Source organism: Diadema antillarum, unplaced genomic scaffold, assembly GCF_040938485.1.
Source record: "Diadema antillarum isolate AM-2024a unplaced genomic scaffold, OU_Dant_1.0 seq00000910_RagTag, whole genome shotgun sequence".
Taxonomy (NCBI): Eukaryota; Metazoa; Echinodermata; class Echinoidea; order Diadematoida; family Diadematidae; genus Diadema; species Diadema antillarum.
This window is the reverse complement of record NW_027271766.1, coordinates 580028-598940: the sequence shown is the minus strand read 5'-3', so window position 1 is coordinate 598940 and position 18913 is coordinate 580028. Positions and strand designations below refer to the sequence as shown.

The 18913-nt window shown below is 38.7% G+C and overlaps 2 protein-coding genes across 2 annotated transcripts; one reads left to right on the top strand and one right to left on the bottom strand.

Annotated features, from left to right (window-relative positions):
* The first annotated feature begins 128 nt into the window (after nt 1–128).
* Nucleotides 129–3731, top strand: LOC139741219 (cytochrome c oxidase assembly protein COX20, mitochondrial-like). The gene is made up of 4 exons (XM_071651813.1): nt 129–165; nt 2082–2199; nt 2535–2598; nt 3528–3731. Exons 1-4 carry the CDS (start codon nt 142–144, stop codon nt 3637–3639), a joined length of 318 nt encoding a protein of 105 aa, XP_071507914.1. The 5' UTR covers nt 129–141; the 3' UTR covers nt 3640–3731.
* A 5227-nt stretch (nt 3732–8958) lies between these two features.
* On the bottom strand, nt 8959–18274 carry LOC139741217 (G patch domain-containing protein 11-like). Its single transcript, XM_071651810.1, has 7 exons — nt 18219–18274; nt 15065–15297; nt 14440–14485; nt 13485–13692; nt 12209–12358; nt 10249–10330; nt 8959–9014 (listed from the first exon to the last, which is right to left on the bottom strand). Exons 1-7 carry the CDS (start codon nt 18272–18274, stop codon nt 8959–8961), a joined length of 831 nt encoding a protein of 276 aa, XP_071507911.1.
* Between the last annotated feature and the right edge of the window lie 639 nt (nt 18275–18913).

Genomic DNA, 18913 nt, shown 5'->3' with positions numbered 1-18913 from the left:
GCTGCGCTACCCTGCACATATGCCCGGCGGGCCCGCATGGGAAGCTGTCCGCCGCCGCAGCAGCAGAGGTTATGTAACCTCATCCAGTCTCCAGAGAGTTTGCGTAATCACAGATCCTAACAGTTAGATGGTGAGACAGACATGGACTCCGACGACAGTAGTAAGGTAAATATGAAAATTAATGACTGTTGATTCCGAAAGCCTTGACAATGGCCGCTGAAATAGCTTTTACATGTAAACATTTCGACTGCGTTGTAAATATCACAAAAATACACAAGCTCGGCCCATCCCCTCCCCGTGAGGTGCCTGTGCAAATTACTATCTGTTAGTCCCATATACGGACTTTATTGTTAGCTAGTACAGTAGTAGGCCTACATCGTACGTGTAGTTAGTTGTAATTTAATGCTGCCTAATTTAATACATGTTCTACTAACCGCAGCAGCGACCCCAATACGTACCGTAAAGGGTTACTATGTTACAGCGCCCCGCGCCGGGGTTAATGTTCTACTAGAACTAGACTAGTACTAGTCTACTCAGTTCTCAGTAACGAAGGCAATATGCAATAGCAGCCGTTGACCGAAAGATCGGTCTGTATCTGTCCGTCGGGGAATGTTCGCGGAGACTGCGTCTGGCTTCACGGATCCTGTCCGTATACGGAGGACAGCGTTAACGGCAAATATAAAAGAGTCCTCCGGACAGACGGATCTTTCTGTCTATATAATAGCAGCCGTAGCTTAGTAGGCCCTATTGTATTGGTTGTTTCTGCTTACTGATGAGTATTATTGCAATATTGGCTTTACATTACACCTCTTTACACATGCCATATTTATGAATGACATTTGTAGATGACTGAGAATATGGTGAGATGTTCCAAATATGATACAATCTTCGCGTTCAGGCTCCCCATCGTGAGCTTATTCATACTAACATTAAATAGACCCAGTCTATTTAGGGCTCCTACCCTACTCCTAGAATCTGTCGCTAAATAAATTGCATCATCCAATCATGGCCACAGGCACAGTATTGTAGGACCCCTGCCCTCCATGTAAAATAGTTTCTAAAGGGACCTTTGATAGAGTTATTTCATAAGTAAATTTAATTAGGTTTAGCTACTTTATACTTCCAGGTTTCATCAGCGAACAAGCTAAAAAAAAAAAAAAAAAAGGCCTTCATCACAACTTCTGCTCCCGGTTTCATCAGCTAACAAGCCAGGAGAGAAAAAAAAGGGCCTTCAGCGCAAGTTCTGCTGCCACTTCTAGGTTTTCTTCAGCTGACAAGCAAAATAAAAAAAAAAAGAAAAAGAAAACCAGGCCTTGCCCGTGCTCACACTTAAGGTTTCATCAGCTGACCAGAAAAGAATCACTCTGGTTCCTTCTATTTTTTCTGTGGGTACCACTTTTTACACCCAATATATTCCTCTGTGTTGTGAAAAAAAGTTCCACTGGCCCTGAAGTAATTCTATTACATAACACTTCGTACAAGCTTTCAGAGGGTTAGCATATTCCTGCGTGGTTTGGCAGAGAGATCACACCAAGGAAATTCAAAGTCTTTTGTTATGATAATGAGTTTGGCACCCCAGTCCCTATAAATAGCGGGTATTCCTACTATTCGACATCTTTTCAAAGTATCCGAGGCAGTGTCCAAACATTCACACGATCACTCAACGTCCGTCTCCACTAACATTGCACAGAGCAGAAAACCTATCAACAATCATTCATCTGGATCAGTCATCCTCATATATCTTACAGGCATGAAGCCAGACAGTTAATGAGTTACGTCATGGAAGTTGCGACAGCAGGTAGTATGGCAAATGAGTTGACAGTTTCTGTGACGAGAAGAGAGAGAGGGAGCCCCCCGGGTTATCAAACAATATGTTATGAACCCACAACGCGTTTGGCGGGACCCTCTTCATCTTGTACTTCATCGTTATTAATAGAATTCTAATTATACTTCATAATATTATTCACGTAGTTTTGGAATTGATTGGGATATTAAATATAGATCTTCATAATTTCTAGATGAAATGTTGATGCCTGTGTCATTAGTCATTTGGTGATTTTCCTTCTCTTTTTTTTTTTCAGAAGCCATTCGTGTCGCAGGTCAAGGAGCAGATCCAGGAGACACCATGCATGAGGACGGCATTCCTGTATGGCATCGGTGGAGGTCTGGGAGTTGGTTTAGCAACATTTCTTCTCACAAGTAAGCTTCATTGTTCTGGTAACCAAGTCTTTGGTAATATAAGTAGATTTCTTCCTGTTCTTTGTATAACTAGAACTGTTTCAAATGTTTTGGCCATTTTATGGGATTGCCACTGTGTCCTGAAGTGCAGTACCAAAATTTGCATTGCAGACTGAATAGATATTGTGAATTTGATGTAAAACAGAAACAGCTTTCCTGATCTTGTGCATTACAATTAGATGTGTCTATTGCAAAGTAATTAAACATGTTAGTTATTGTTCAATCCTTTTTAAAATTGAGGTAAATTAGTGTATAAGTCTCATTCTAAAATCAACATCGTATTCATATTTCTCCAGGTCGAGTGAAAAGGTCAGCAGACATGGGAGTCTTTTCCTTGGTTGCAGTCACTCTTGGCTCATTGTAAGTCTTGGAATATCTGTAATGTGCAATCACCCTTCAACAAATTACAGTCAGCCTTGCTTTAAGTCTACCCTCACTTGAGTCAAAGGTCTTTTCAAGTCCTCTTCTCTTTGTATTCTATTGACTTCAACCCCTCATAAGTCACTTTTTCTCTAAGTCAAAGCTATTTTTCAGTCCAAGTAGATTTGACCTAGGCAAGGTTGACTGTAGCTTGCCTCAATGTGATGGTGTATAACGATTAGACTGCCACAGATGGTACACAGTGTGGCTTTACATGTGCCAGTAGTGCAGTGCAGAGGACATGTCTTTGGTGACAGTTACTGTTCACAAAGAAGAATTACATATGTATGATGATTCAATGTGATGGGCATATCCTCCCAGGTGGTGCTCTAACCAATTATGAAGGGGCTAGCAATACCTGATCTTTTGGGAGTCAGTTCTTGAACTGGCAACTTTCAGCTTGCAATCATGAAAAAAAAAAAAAAAATCATGATTCTGTCTGTAGTGACATTTATGATGTCATTTTGTTGTTGCTGCTGTTGCACATATTCTGTCTCCAGTGACATTTATCATGTCATTTTGTTGTTGTTGTTGCAGGTAGTGTGTAGGTATTGTCAGATTTCAAGTCTTAGAAAGATGAAAGCAACCATTCTTCCCTGAAATTATTTTTAAATTTATTTTCTGTTATGCAGTGTAGCTATCTTTGTTTGCTTGAGTTTTTAAGGGTCTAACATTAGGGTAAGTTTGAGGGTCTGAACAAGTTAGAGAATTCTTTATATATAAAATTTACATAATTTAGAAATTTCATGGAAAGTACAATGTATTCAAAGGCAGACGATACCTATTTAAACTCAAGTCATGTGCCACATCTTCAAATTAAATGTAAATCCTTACACCAATGAGTTACGCTCCCTATCTCTTCTCTCTAGTACATACTGCAGATACAACAGAGCAAAAATGCTGATTAAGCAACGACGCTTCCGTGAATTGCAAGGGCTGGAACCAAGAGAAGTCTCCAACAGCTTCAAGCCGGAAAGATGATGAAAAGCCTCTCTTGCATCATATTCAGAGTAGTTTCCCATGTAATACGAGTATGAACTTCATGAATTCAATATGAATAGACTGACTGGAAATACTGGACACCTTACAAGCCAGTATAGTTTATCATGCATTGTGAAGATCATGTGACTGCTAAATCATTGAATTGTATCGGGGAGGTGGGACCTTTCTGATTGTATTACAGAAGTACAGTGAAAGTTTATATTGCATAAGCTGTGCAGTGGAGCAGATGTGAAGTGAGTTGCTGATAGGAAAATGTACAACTTAATATGATCTGATGTAGTGGTTACCACATTAGCTGGTAAAATATTTAAACATTGCATCACTCCCATTGTGTTTGCTTGCAAAATACCAAAAATACATCTGCCAGAGATAAGTTTGAAGGACTTAGATGACTGACATAAAAGCAGTGAGCATTATTGACATAATCTCCTGCAATTCTGGAGAGCACTGTTTTACTACAGAGAATGCACTGTTTTACTACAGAGAATGTGAGATTTGTGGCATGTCGCAAACAAGCATTCATCAAATCAGCAGTAAAAGAAAGTGATAGCATGCTGATATATCAACAAGACAAGAACTCTCTCAATTTGGGTACGCAGAGGAAAGATATCTTCACAGTTTGATGGTCCTGTTTTCTATTGCCTAATTTTTGACACACATGTACAAATTGTACATGTACAGTGTGTAAAATGAGGACAAATCTTTGTGCAAAAAACTAAATTAAAAATGAATAACCAAACATAGTGACATCAATATTAATACACTGTACTGAGTAGGAGTAGATGAAATCTTACATCATGTAGCAGTGTACATACTGTGTACACTACGCTAATTTGTTTGTGTTTGATCAAATCGATAATTTGTATTTGGAAAAAATCATCAGTCAAAAAATCATGACTGCAACCACCTGCTGTTCTGGCTCAGAGAAGTGCAAAAATTCTTAGAGTTTCTGTTACACATTTCCTCTCTACTCTTGATCTATGCTCACATAGGTTGATAACTACATCGGAGAATATTTTGGATTGAGCAGTGTTATGCTACTGCATCATGTATGTGTCTGCGATGCTGGCCATGATGTCTCTTCATGGATTTTATTCGAATTCAGTATGGAGGTGTGTCATTAAAAAAAAAAAAAATGTCATTCAAGTTTTGTTTAGAGGTTTATCATTGTCAAATCTTGACCTGTACTAATTGTGACTTTGCTATCCCCAATGCCCTGCCTTTTAATAGGTCGAAACTGCCTTTCATAGGATCAAAGGTCAAATATTGGTAGTTGTTTTGTGTGCACCTTGCAGGTGGCATTAAGTGACAGATATTGTAGAAATTTTGTACTTGGTGTACACGTATTACGGTTTCAAATCTAGACTCACCATTTTTGATGATGCTACCTTTTGTCTTTAACAGGGCCGGAGGTCATATTTAGGTTGCTAACTTGTACAGTACTCTCTGCTTAATTGGGTAATGTGTGGCACAGCATCATACATGTACATGTACTAGTCACACACCTCTCTGCATCACATGCACACAGCACAGTATGTCACTTACAGCCACAGCTCATCTAAAGTCAAACAACAGCCTTAGTGTCTGCAGAAGAATTTTGCAAACAAAATTCATCAAGCCACATGCACACTTCTGAACATCTGTCATTTGAAACTAGATTTCTTAAATGCATATGCAGCCAAATGCTGCAACAAATTTTGCCTTGTCCCCATGTGTTTCTGGCGTATGTAATTTTTTTTTCAATGAACAGCCTGAAGAAAGATTGAGTCTCGATGAAGTTAGTTTATTCTGTTTTTATCGAGAGCTATCCATAGCTCATCATACATTGTAGGCACAAGTATAGTGATCAATGTGTCACTGTGTGTGTGTGTGTGTGTGTGTGTGTGTGTGTGTGTGTGTGTGTGTGAATGTGTTGGCAGAGTGTATGTGTTGCTGGTGCGTTTTGTACACCGCATAACGCATTTATTTGTACCAGTGATATGGCGAATCAATCATACACTGCATTAAATCTATCATATATAGCACAGTATTTCATGTTAAAACATACATGTAAACCCAAGCTCTCTATCATCACCTCAAAGTTTCTTCAAAATTTGTACAATGTACTTGAATTTACACAAATTCTATAAGCTTTCTGTGGGAAAACTATGGAAATAGATCAGGCTAATCTGGAAAATTTCTACCCATTTATCCAGAATGCATACCCAATTATCCGGTAAATATAGCATGCATCGGAAACTGCTTATCAGTTTGTAAGTCAATTGCACAGAGTACCTGATTTAGCGGTACCGAATTAGCGGAGAGTACTAGAAGTTGTACATATGCTCAACTGTACACACTTGAATGTTTGCTACCCCTCTTTTTCATATGCATGTTCATCATAGTATACTCTAACCCCAAAAGTTGACAACCAAGGGGATACACTTCCACTGCGTGGCAATGGATATTTCTAGAAAGTGTATGTGTGTTTGCTGTGCAACTGCTTGCCCATGTGACCTTGCAAAACAATTTCATCCAAAATACAGATTTGTAGCACATTACAGTGGTTTGTTACATACATTGTATAACTTCTCTCTGTGTTCCAGTGGACTCCGCAATAAAGAAAAGGTATGCACTTAAAATATGTTCTATTTGCCAATGATATTTATTTTCCAATGATTGTATTTGGCAGAACTCTTGGTGTATATATATGTGATTCAATGATTCTGCAATGCTTACATGTCATAAAATATTCAAAAGGAGAGACACCTTACAAGTCCATTATCAGATACCAGAAGGCTGTTTTACTTTAATGTTTTTTTTTAGTCTCGACTGTGCACGCACTGTCAGGGTATACTGAATTCATATCAAGTGTTACTTCAGATATACAATGTATCATGAGTAGCACCACCTTTTGTTCTGATTTAGAAACACATACTGCTGCAGTGCATGGTAGTGGAAGGTAGACACAGCAGAGAGCTGCTGAGAGGAGCAGGTATGCTATAGAACCCAGAAGAAGCAGGCAATATTTCAACCTCCTTGTACTCCCACTTCTACTTCTACTTTTGGTCGGATTATACTCCTTACTACACTATAGCTGTAATGTACTGTACAAAGTAATTTCTTCGTCTGTTTGATGTGGTAAGAAAGTCAAGCAGTATCATTTTTGGTGATGGAAATGATTCAACTACTGTATAAGCTGTTATTTTTGCGAGGGTTTAATTTTCGCGAATTTCGCGAATCTCAGTTGGATCGCGAATTTAACAACACGCGAAAATGTCTCCATGCGCTAGTTTAATAGCACATTTATGTTAGCGTTGGTGTCAATTCGCGAAAACAACATCTCGCGAAAATGTCTATGACCTCCTCATTCGCAAAAATGTCTGCACGCGAAAATAACAGCGTATACAGTAATTGAAGACATGCTCAGTGTCAATCATTGGAATCAATAAAGAAAGGTCATCAATCCAAATGGACCATTATGATTCGCTACAAGTTTGTGAATGAGTGAGTATGTATGGACTGATTGAGATGAGGTGGAAATCAGAAGACATCGAGTTCATGGAGTGGAGTAGCGTGATTAGAAAAAAAACTAAACACTAGTGAAGCCCAGGTTCTACAGCAGCATGCAGAAGGCCTAACCAGCACCTACTTTAAGTACTATATAAATAATACAAAAAAAGAAGAAGATCTGTTTAACTTCACACATGTATTTCAGGGTAATATCTTTCATCTTCCCTCTTTTCTGAAGGCTGTACAGAAGAATTTCTGGTATAGTGAGGTGCCCGCACCTCATCAGGGGCCCGAATACCGTCACCCCGCTTAAAATTGTTTTAAGCGCACTGAACAAAAATTTATGCCCGGGACTGTGTTCAGTACACTTGGAACTTGGCAGGGCTACCACAACCAAACAAATTGTGGTGAAAACCGAACAGTTTCGCGAAAATCTGAATTTTTAATCGGAATACGTGTTATAAGTATCACCACTGTCCCCACACGCATCTTTTATGTGTATGTCTATGGGAGCATCACGGTCACCCGCACACGTCTTTTACTTGCTTTGTCTATGGGAGCGTGGGTGACGAGTTGCGGGCCCCTTCCTTAGCATGGAACTTTTTCGCAACGTTCACGTTTAACGACGATAGCTGCAAATTTTCTACATCGATCAGTGAACTTGTGATTCCATTGGAATTTTCAGCATTTTTCCTGTATGTGAGTTGGATTTCAAAGAATTTCAGTGGCGAAATGTGATTCAATTATGCGCAAACATTAACTATGACGAGATGCGGGTCACCCAAGTATACATTTTATCATTACTGATACATATAACAATGCAAAAACAAATATTCAATCCTTGGATTTCTCTGATCATCCGTACATTCCTTTAATTTCTTCCAAATGCAGAAAAACAAAATTTGCACTATGGACAATACTAACGGCATTTGTGCCGACATCTACAGGGATTATGTCACTTCAGAATCACAAGTACACACATGTGTAAACAGAAAAAAAATTATATGTGTACATATTTCATTATAGGCCCTACTCCTGTATGCCTTTCCCTTTTGAAAGGAGGGGAATATCAATTTTGGTCTTAGATTGCCCCATGACTGATGGGTGGCTTATTGTAAGGTAATACAGCAGAAAAACATAATTGACTTTGCATTACATCACTGGTGAACCACTGGTCTGTATTGGAGTGTTACCTTCAGAGGATTTGCCTCAAGCACCTTATCATGTTATTAAACCACACAATACAGCTGTCTTCAACTTCACTGAACCATTCTAATAAATAGCTTTGCCAGATATCTGCTCACTCATACAGAAGTCCTCGGTGGTTGAACAGGGTCCAAGAGAAGACTATTGCAATACTGGTATGCTTCATTATTTCATGATGAAGACTCTCTTGTGATGCACATTAACTCGCACAACATCTCATTTCCTCGGATCTGCTGTTGTCATTTCTCACAGCTCTGTTCTCCACAGAGGTAGTGGGGAGTAGAATGGGTGCAGGTACAACTTTCATTGACACTCCCCTCTACTCATCATCCCTTCATCCACAGATATCCTCTTTCCTTCTTAATGTTTTTGCCTCTGGAAGCAAATATCCATGTTTGCGAGGGGGGAGTCAGGCCTGCTGCTCCCATGGGCTTGACTAAAAAAGCTCGTCACTATCACACCAGCTACGTGTTCTCCCACATACACGGGAGAAGTAGACTGTAGTGTGTCCTCGATGATCAAGCCATCTTGACTTCCTCATTATTGGCTCACGACATCCATCTTCCATGACGATAATCATAGCCCTGTGAGACTGGTATACTACCTGTGTACCTCTGCATTGTCTCCCGGACAATTTTCTGCCAAGTCTTTCTCATCTGTAGGCATACACACACAAAAAAAATAATAATTTGGCTTAATCAGTTCTTAATTTCAGTAATTTGAATAAATATGCAATACCAGCAATACCAACTGCATGCATTAAGGATGTAGAACCAGCACTGGTTGTCGAGCAGAAGCTCAGTGGTCTAGCTGGTGGGTAAGACACCTGTCTGGTGATCAGGAGATCGTAGGTTCGAATCCTGCCTGAGTATGTATGCCCATGATTTTTTGTCATGGCAACTACAAAACACTGATTAATTCAATTCTTATATATGTTGATGAAGGAAAATTTGTCAATCAGTTACAATAGTTCTTGGAAGTATAAAATACAACATAAAGACATATTTATCAGTCTTACCAGCAAACTTGAACCAAAGAATTTTGAATGAAAAGATTTGCGAAACTGGCCTACCTGAACAGTAACTTCTCTGGCATCTTCAATAATATAAATGCACTGGATATACTCCCCAATGTTGGAATCCATGATTTTTTATTTTTATTTTTAAAAAAGAAAAATACTTTTTTTTTTCTGTCCCTGTGATTCTCTATTACCAATGCAACCGACTTCTGAAATTATCTTAGAAGTTGCAATATGCAAAATATTACACACATGGAAAACATGGCTATATACAGTACCTTATATTCTGTTTTAACACATGTAATCAAAGTAATATGAAGATGGAAACTAGATTAGCTTTGACAGCTACAGCAGAAAATTGAAAGCACAACCAACCCATAGCTTCACTGCAATGCAATACAGTGCACACCCAGTACAACAAAGTCCTTGGGACTGACGGTTTCCATTCATTGTATCACAATTTTGTTATAGCTGAACAGTACAGTGTTTAAAGATGTATAGATTATAGTTTTGGGACCTAAATTTCGATTTGGTTGTAAGAAGAATTTTGTTATAACCTGAATTTGGTGCATGCACATTCCTTTTGCCTGCAATCAAATTTAGCTTGACACTACAGAGAGGTAACCATCCTTAATTTGCAAAACATTTTCAAATGTTTCAAATGAAAACTAGCTCACTGGGGCTTAATAGCTACCCAGGAGGCTGACATAGTCATTTGCTACATGGAATTCATTCTACCATAATTGTTTCACGGCAACTACAAAACCTTTAACACATGAAAGTTCGTAACTTCAAGAATTAAATGATTTCAAGGTGAAAGTAGGTTGTGTTCAGATTCCTGTCCAAGGTTGGTGTAGACACTTAATACTCACCATTAAATTTTGCCCCACACCATACACAGTATCTATGATGAGTTCTTAGGTACACTGTAAGCTGTGATAATTTTTCTCCAGCCTGCATATGACAGAATGAAACAAAAGCAATGTGAAAAATCAAAGAAGGTTGAGATGAGATCAATCATATTTACTTAAAAAGATATTGGTGGCCAACAGGGGGAAATGCATCCATATGAAAAACTTTTTCCTCTCTTCCTGATAGTATTAAAAAAAAAAAAATTTAAAATGAAGTATATTAAAAATAATAATAACAAGGAAAAGTAGAAATTACGCGGTGCGTAAAATATGTCCCCGCCGGAAGTAGCATTTAGTAGCAAAATGTACAATATAGGTAAAAAGATCAAGGTCAAAGGTGAAAGAAGTCAAGGGTCAAAATTCTATGTAGAAGTTTTGAAGCCCTCACCTAGTGCCATCACATAAAGCAAACGGAATCGAAATCGGGTTAGAAATGGCGAAGGAGTAGCATTTTGTTGCCAATGTACAATATAGGTAAAAAAAATCAAGGTCAAAGGTCAAAGAAGTCAAAGGTCAAAATTCTGTGTAGAAGTTTTGAAGCCCTCACCTAGTGCCATCACATAAAGCAAACGGAATCGAAATCGGGTTAGAAATGGCGAAGGAGTAGCATTTGGTAGCAAAATGTACAATACAGGTCAAAAATCAAGGTCAAAGGTCAAAGAAGTCAAAGGTCAAAATTCTGTGTAGAAATTTTGAAGCCCTCACTTAGTGCCATCACTTAAAGCAAACGGAATTGAAATCGGGTAACAAATGGCGAAGGAGTAGCATTTTGTAGCAAAATGTAAAATATAGGTCAAAAATCAAGGTCAAAGGTCAAAGAAGTCAAAGGTCAAAATTCTGTGTAGAAGTTTTGAAGCCCTCACCTAGTGCCATCACATAAAGCAAACGGAATCGAAATCGGGTTAGAAATGGCGAAGGAGTAGCATTTTGAAGCAAAATGTACAATATAGGTCAAAGGTCAAGGTCAAAGGTCACAACTGAAATTCTGTATAGAAGTTTCAAAGCTCCCATGTAGTGCTATCATATAAAGCAAACAGAATCAAAATCGGGTTAGAAATGGCGATGGAGTAGCATTTTGAACATTTTGATCACACACGGACGCACGGACAGACGGACACACGGACACACAGACACACACACGTACGGAGCCCGTTTCATAGTCCCCTGCTCAAACTCGTTCGGCGGGGACAACAACGAAAATACAAATATTGTACCATGACTGACACTATAAGTTGTACAAGTTATTGCTTGAGTGACTTTCATAGGGGTGGTAAATTACAATATCTCCATCCCATAATCACAAGTATTTTGCATGATTTGCAGAATATACCAATAAAAAGTTTGAGAAATCCTCTGAATTATCATTTACCTCTTAATAAAACAAATGTTGGTTTATATTCTGTTTTGTATAGAGGACCTTTAACTTGGAATAATTTGCCACAGGCAATTAAAATGAGTCCATCTTTAAATGTTTTTAAACGAAGATTTAAATTATTATTATTGGAAAAAGAAAAGTAATCTACGTATTCGGGTATTACTCTGTGTTTGTTTGTTTGTTTGTTTTTTGTCTTTTCTTATGTGTCTAATGTAGAACATGTGTTTTGAATTACTTTGGCTTTAATTTCTATGCACACGCATTTGTTTGACTTCATATGACTTTTATTATAAATGCTTTTGTTATGGTGGCAGCTGCTCGTAAAACTTTGTTTTTCTTGCTGTTTCCACATTCTGTTACATTTGTATTGTCAATTTGAATTTATTTATATACCTTGTCTGAATGTTTTTTATCTGTTTGAATAAAATAAACGCGAATTGAAATACACTTAAATGAACTAACACTGTAAAATGCATTCCTACAAAACTATGTTGGTCATTTCTTAGCAGCACCTTTTCTACCATGATTCCAAACATCAATTCTCACTGTAAGTTCGTCATCCTCATTTTCTTCTTCTTCTTCTTCTTTCTCTTCTCCTTCTTCTTCTTCTTCTTCCTCCTCCTCCTCCTCCTCCTCTGTATAGCCTGGAAGCATTTGTTTGGGCCAATACCAAGTAACTTCAGGCTCACTGAGTCCCTAGGAGGAGAACAATTAGCACAAATAGTTTTCCATTCAATCACTTGAATATGATATCCGAACAAATGCTTAAAGATACATACCGTATCATTCATACACAAAGAATTCAGCACAATATATGACACAACAATGAGTGTGAAACTATTGGATTAGTCTTAGCAATGAATCACAAAAATGTCCACTCCAATATATACAAGGAATTATGAAATACAATCCCACATAAACAATAAAAACCCTACTTCCTACTCCCTATTCAAAATTGCAGTTTAGATACAGTGTGGTTTGTGTAAGTCTGCTTGTTTCACTTTCAAGAGGTGTCCTCCTATTTTTTTTCTTTACATTCAAAAGATGGAACAAGATTCAGTGGTGTATGTCATTCATGGGACATATAATGCACTTTTTCTTTCCATGTTTCTAGAATTTAGTTCGTAACCAACCAATTTCTAAATGCATTAACTCCAAAAGACAGCTATTACAAAAGCTCATTTAGCAGGCATTGTGTGTGTGTGTGTGTGTTCTTGTAAATGGTTTCAATTGTGGGGATATTGCAGTGTTTCACTCCAGGCAAATGGAGATACATTTCACACCGGGTATTGTGTACATGTACTGTATATTATATCCTTTTTTTTCTCTCTCTCTCTTTTTTTAAAGACGAAAAAGCGCCCTTATAAGGCTCTAGGGGTACCCTGATAGGGGTATAGTGTAGCTGCCCATTCTGCATAAATGCATATAAAACATAGGAAGTGCATAATGTACAAGCAAATAATACTTCACACCATTCAAATTGGGAAATTCAAAAATTTTCACATGTATCCTCGATTGATGGGCATACACCTATACACTACATGACGCCTAAGTAATTGTTACTTACCCTAGTTTAAGTATAAGTTTTAATGGTTTTCAGTTTTAGTAAGCCAATTTATTGGGATACAGAAAAAAAAAACCCCAGAAACACGTAACTGAATATGCCCGGTTACCTTTAGCAAACTATCATATCCCCAGTCAGAGTATCTTACGAGAATGTGTGTGTGTGTGTGTGTGTGTGTGTGTGTGTGTGTGTGTGTGTGTGTGTGAGCGTTTGCGTCCCAATCATCTGGATGAGAGACCTGGGATGAATGGCACTCACTTCTCCATGGTCGAGGTGCGCACAGGCTTTCTGGCTGTTGTACAGGTCATGCTCTGCTTCCTTCTCCAAGAACCTGTCGCTCTGATGCCTGAGAAAATTGCCTTTTCTGCTGGCCTCCATCTTGACCCGCTTCTGTGCCATCACTTCCCGCATCCTCTCCATCTCAGCTTGCTTCCGCTTGAGTTCTGTCTGCTGACCCAGGCCACCTCTGCCTGCATGGCAGAAGCATGCAAAAAAGCATATAGTGGACTCCCTTTATAACGAAGTCCTCGGGACCGACAGTTTTCTTTCGTTATAATGAAATTTCGTTATAACCAAACAAATAAACTATAAAAATACATAGGGTGGATAACATTGCAGCCCAAATTTTTACCTCGTTATAACCGGAATTTTGTTATAACCATGTTTGTTAGAACAGGAGTGCACTGTATATTCCACACTCTTGGATTCATATCCTTACTGATGCATTTCTTGATTGGCAACACCTCTTATATTACTTCCTTTCTCTGATTTATCATAACATTGGTCAGTCTGCTTTGTGCAAAGCTGTGTCCTTCTACCTGTGACTTTTGGGGCTGAATCAATGATGTCACATTTATTACTTTCACAGATTTCGTAGAGATGATGAGACATAGATACCAATGTGACACAAATTTCATCAAACACACTGCTATAGCTTCTGACCATTTGAGCATTCAAAATTTAGGGTTTCTGGAACAAACACTGAACTAGGGCTTTCTATAGCTCAGCCGGTAGAGCACTGGGCTAGCATCCGGAGGTCTCGGGTACGAATCCCGATGGAATCCCATTTTCTTTGCTCAATTTTCCACAAATAAATATTATTCATTTCTGGTCAATTTTTCTGTTTGCATTTGTCAAATACATTTCCAGTTACAATAGTATTAATATAGTGCACCTCAATTGTCCTGTCAATTCAACATTCTCATTATCGAACTTGCCTGTTTTGATTTCAATTCCAATTGGTTCAGCTCTTCCAGTTCCTAAAACAGATAAGAACAATAAATAGGATTAATTGGCACTACATTCATCTGCACATCAAGTGAAATATGTATGACAGTCCTTTCTGATTAAAAGAACAATCAACTGACAGCATGGTTACAGGGTAGCAAACATTACATAACATCTAGTCATGCTTCACACAGTTAATTGAAACTATGTAAATCTAGACAGAAGTTAACTATGAGTAACTAAAAAGTTGATTTTGTAATCATTTGTCTATCAAATGAATGAGGTACACAATTTCTGTAAATAAAGTGTTCAATGTGCATTTTAATGAGTACAAGTCCAAAGAAAAGGGAAAATCATGTAACAGTCTTACATCCTGCATGTCCAGAGGGAAGAAAAACTAAGGTATGGTGTCAAATAAACTGAAAAATTAATGTCATGTTCATACGATCCAACATGGACTGTTAATCTTAGTCTGCTGTTCTGAATGTAAATACATTCCCATGCTCATATCTGTATTATAGTGATGATAATAACTGTGATATTCTCAAAATGACAGCACAGTGTAGTGGCATATATTTATTTCTTTCAGAACAGAACAAAACAAAACACACCTGTTTTGCCCAGTCCACTTCCCTGCTTGTAGCCCATCTTTTGGAGCATGGCAAAGCCCTTGCTTTCTGTGGATATTGCACTGTTGAGGCCCTTCTGTCTCTGTTCCTCCTCATGCTGCTTTACTGGTTTGAACTTTGCTTTGTTCTTCTGGTTTGCCTGTCTCCGCTTCTCATCCTGTCTGTGCTGTCTGGCGGCCCTGCCCCATGACAGCTGACCAGGCTTTGATTCTTTACTGAAAATCAACGGAGGTTTGAATTTGAGACTAGGATGACAAGAACATACAAACACACTGAAGTATGAGAGATGAACTGAACAAAGCCTTAGATCTATTTGAAATGAGTTGGGATTACCTGCTCAAGATTGGCTTGATAAAAAGATGCCTCTTTATTAGTGGCACATGGCTAGATTCAGCCGTGTTATATCAATACCATGATACCATCAGTAGCAATTAAACAAGACACAATGATGGCAACAAGATTTGCTATGCTGGCCTTCTTCATCAATGGTTTTCAAGAGAAACTACCCTATTCCATTTCATCTTGAATATATATGAACAATTTGTCCATTACAAAACAAGTTTACTGGCATGTATTGAATTTGAAAAGTATGTGTAGTAGTAGACAGTAGCATACAGTAGTAGTTGCTTGAGTAGCAGACCCTGACCCAGTGGGCAAAACAAAGTGCACACTACCTTCTCACAGATATCCTACAACAGTACAATACAGTGACAGTTGACATACCGGCTGGCAAGGGTCTGAGCAATACTGAATGAAGGGAAGGTATTGATACAATTTTTTGTTGCTGGTATATCTAGTGAGTAATAGATATCCACTGACATTGTTTCTCTGACACTGACCTCTTCAGGGTAACAGGGGATAAAATTTTCTTCTAGGAACTAAACCCGTTGAAGACGAGTCCTGAGTTGACTCAGACAGGTGTTTATGGGAAAAGCCTGTTGTAGCATTTAAATCAGCCCATCCTCAATGGGTTTTATAACTTTACAATGAAATAGCAGATCAAAGTGGCAACTGATTACACGATCTAGTGATTTTAGAAGATTTCCTAGGAAACAGTGTTGTACTTGTAGGCTCTACCTCCTTGGCCTAGTCTTAGCATGTTTAACTTAAATCATAAATGCATGACTGAGGGAATGAGCCCCATGTATCCATACTTTCATAACAGAAGTTCTGGGGCCTTTCATATTATAAGACGAGTATGGCGATTTCCCTTTGTCTGGGATAGACGTTGGTCTCTGCACACATATATCCAAGATTTTAGTAGGAGAGTGTATTGTATTACTGGAAGTTTATTTCTTGTTGGTCTGAACTCCAAACCAGTACTAAGAGGATGACATTTTCAAGCAAAAAACAACACTTGTGACTTAGTCGTTGAAAAGTCCTGAAAATTATGAATTTTCCAAAACTATGTGAATTATTCACTCCAATTTTTTTTTTTTGGGAAAATGTACTTCACTGTTAACCCCATTCAGGCCTAATATAAAAAGTTATATTTATTAAAGCGTAGCAAAATCGCATAATGCCAATAACGATTTTTGTAATGGAATACTCGGCATCTTTCACATCTCATTCATGCACCAGAATTACTATTCATACCCACGATTCATCGTACACATTCGTACCAAGCAGATGAGGAAGAGAAAAATGGCAAATGAGGCTCAAATTTCGTACTGTACAGTAAAAAGTCTAACATAACATAAACATTTCAAACTTTAATTTTTAAAAAAATGTGATAAATTGACATCTTCTAAAATCTGATAAAATTTTACATGTGAAAAGTGAATTTCTTAGCATTTCTATGTTAGAACTACTACCGTCGACTCTGCCGGTTTTTTATCCGCATGTCTAGCTAGTGTCTAGACTAGACTGTGTGTGGTGGTAGAATTCTGTTTTCTATCTAACGTTAGACTAGTAGGCCCTAGAGTAAATAGTAGTATAACGTTAACGTTAGAGCTCTAATTCAGTTCGGGAAACCCACTCACAAGGGGGGCCCCTCCTTATAAGTAACCCGTCCCCCTTATAAGTAACCCCGTCCCCCTTATAAGTAACCCCCGGGGCACCCCTTATAAGGAGTCTCCACGCTTTTTTGCAATGCAACGCGAAAATGAAAGGACTGCGGCAATTCGCTTGATTATGTCCATAAAGCTTCACAAGTTTCCTAGTTACTCACGAAATTTGAGCAAAATCGGTTTGAGGCATCATATCTAAAATCATGGATTTAAATGCGATGTCAAACGACCCATGCGAATGCTGAAATGCGAGCGATTACTGGCGTGAGTGTCGCCAGGCGCGGCGGCGCGGCAATGCTTGAGTGCAGACGTGGCGACTGAGTAATTGTACTCAGTCGCCACGTCTGCACTCTAGCATTGCCGCGCCGCCGCGCCTGGCGACACTCACGCCAGTAATCGCTCGCATTTCAGCATTCGCATGGGTCGTTTGACATAGCATTTAAATCCATGATTTTAGATATGATGCCTCAAACCGATTTTGCTCAAATTTCGTGAGTAACTAGGAAACTTGTGAAGCTTTATGGACATAATCAAGCGAATTGCCGCAGTCCTTTCATTTTCGCGTTGCATTGCAAAAAAGCGTGGAGACTCTTTATAAGGGGTGCCCCGGGGGTTACTTATAAGGGGGACGGGGATACTTATAAGGGGGACGGGTTACTTATAAGGAGGGGCCCCCCTTGTGAGTGGGTTTCCCGAACTGAATTATAGCGCATCTTCTTGCTTGTTGCATGGCATGGCATTCAATGGCATGGTACAATACAAATTATGGTCCATAAATCATCAGCTCCAAAGCCTTATTCAGATTTATATTCATCCAACACATCCGAATGAACATATTACACCGAATCAAATAACTGATGAAGCCCAGATTCAGTTATTTCTAACGTCAGAGTTAGCTTTTTAACGTTCGTACAGATGTAGGACCTACAACAATTGTAATTTACACAGAACACATTTTATGACATATCGTGACATATTTTTGAAGGTATGGGACTAATCACGAGCCGGCTGCTTTTTAGCAGTTTTGCTGGCGGTGCCCTTCCCAGCTTCCCACAATTAATGGCCTACATGGAACCATCCAACTGCTGTGAATGAAAGCAACAGAACGGATGGATTAATAGAATTACCTTTCTACAAGAAAACTATCTGACATGTAGTCCTCTTCTTCCCCGCTATCAGTCATCTTCTTGTCTTGCCTCCTGCTCTGGTGGCCACAGACAGAAGTGCAAACAAGTACAGCCACGGCGGGCGCTACGCGCTGACCACATACTCGGTACACACGAAGAAGTTCAAACGCAACGGAGCCAAACGGATCATCATCAAATCGCCTAGCCTGTCTGTCGACTGCAAACATCTATGTTCATAAATAAGATCATACACTTGAGTTGGGATTGTTAATGTTTTGCATGAGGAAAAAAAGTTTTCTAATGGTAAATCATATCGCTCTCTTTCTTTTCTGTTACCAGAGTTAGGCATTTAATGACATTTCCCTCCATACGTTGTTGGTATTTATTGTACACGAAGAGAGCACTGCTTGATACAGAATGTTGTCACCCTGATCAAAAGCTGTGAGAGATATTAATTTGTTCCTCAAATAATGCTGTAAAATCTGTAACATTTGTTTTTACTCCTCCAATACTATTTTCCCTCCTTATTAGTGCCCTATGATCACTACTATTATCGATGTACAAATAAAACTGCGAGGACAACCAAAAAAAAATGAAATAAAATAAAAATGAAAACAATACACACACACATGCACACACACACACACACACACACACACACACACACACACACACATATACACACACATATATAA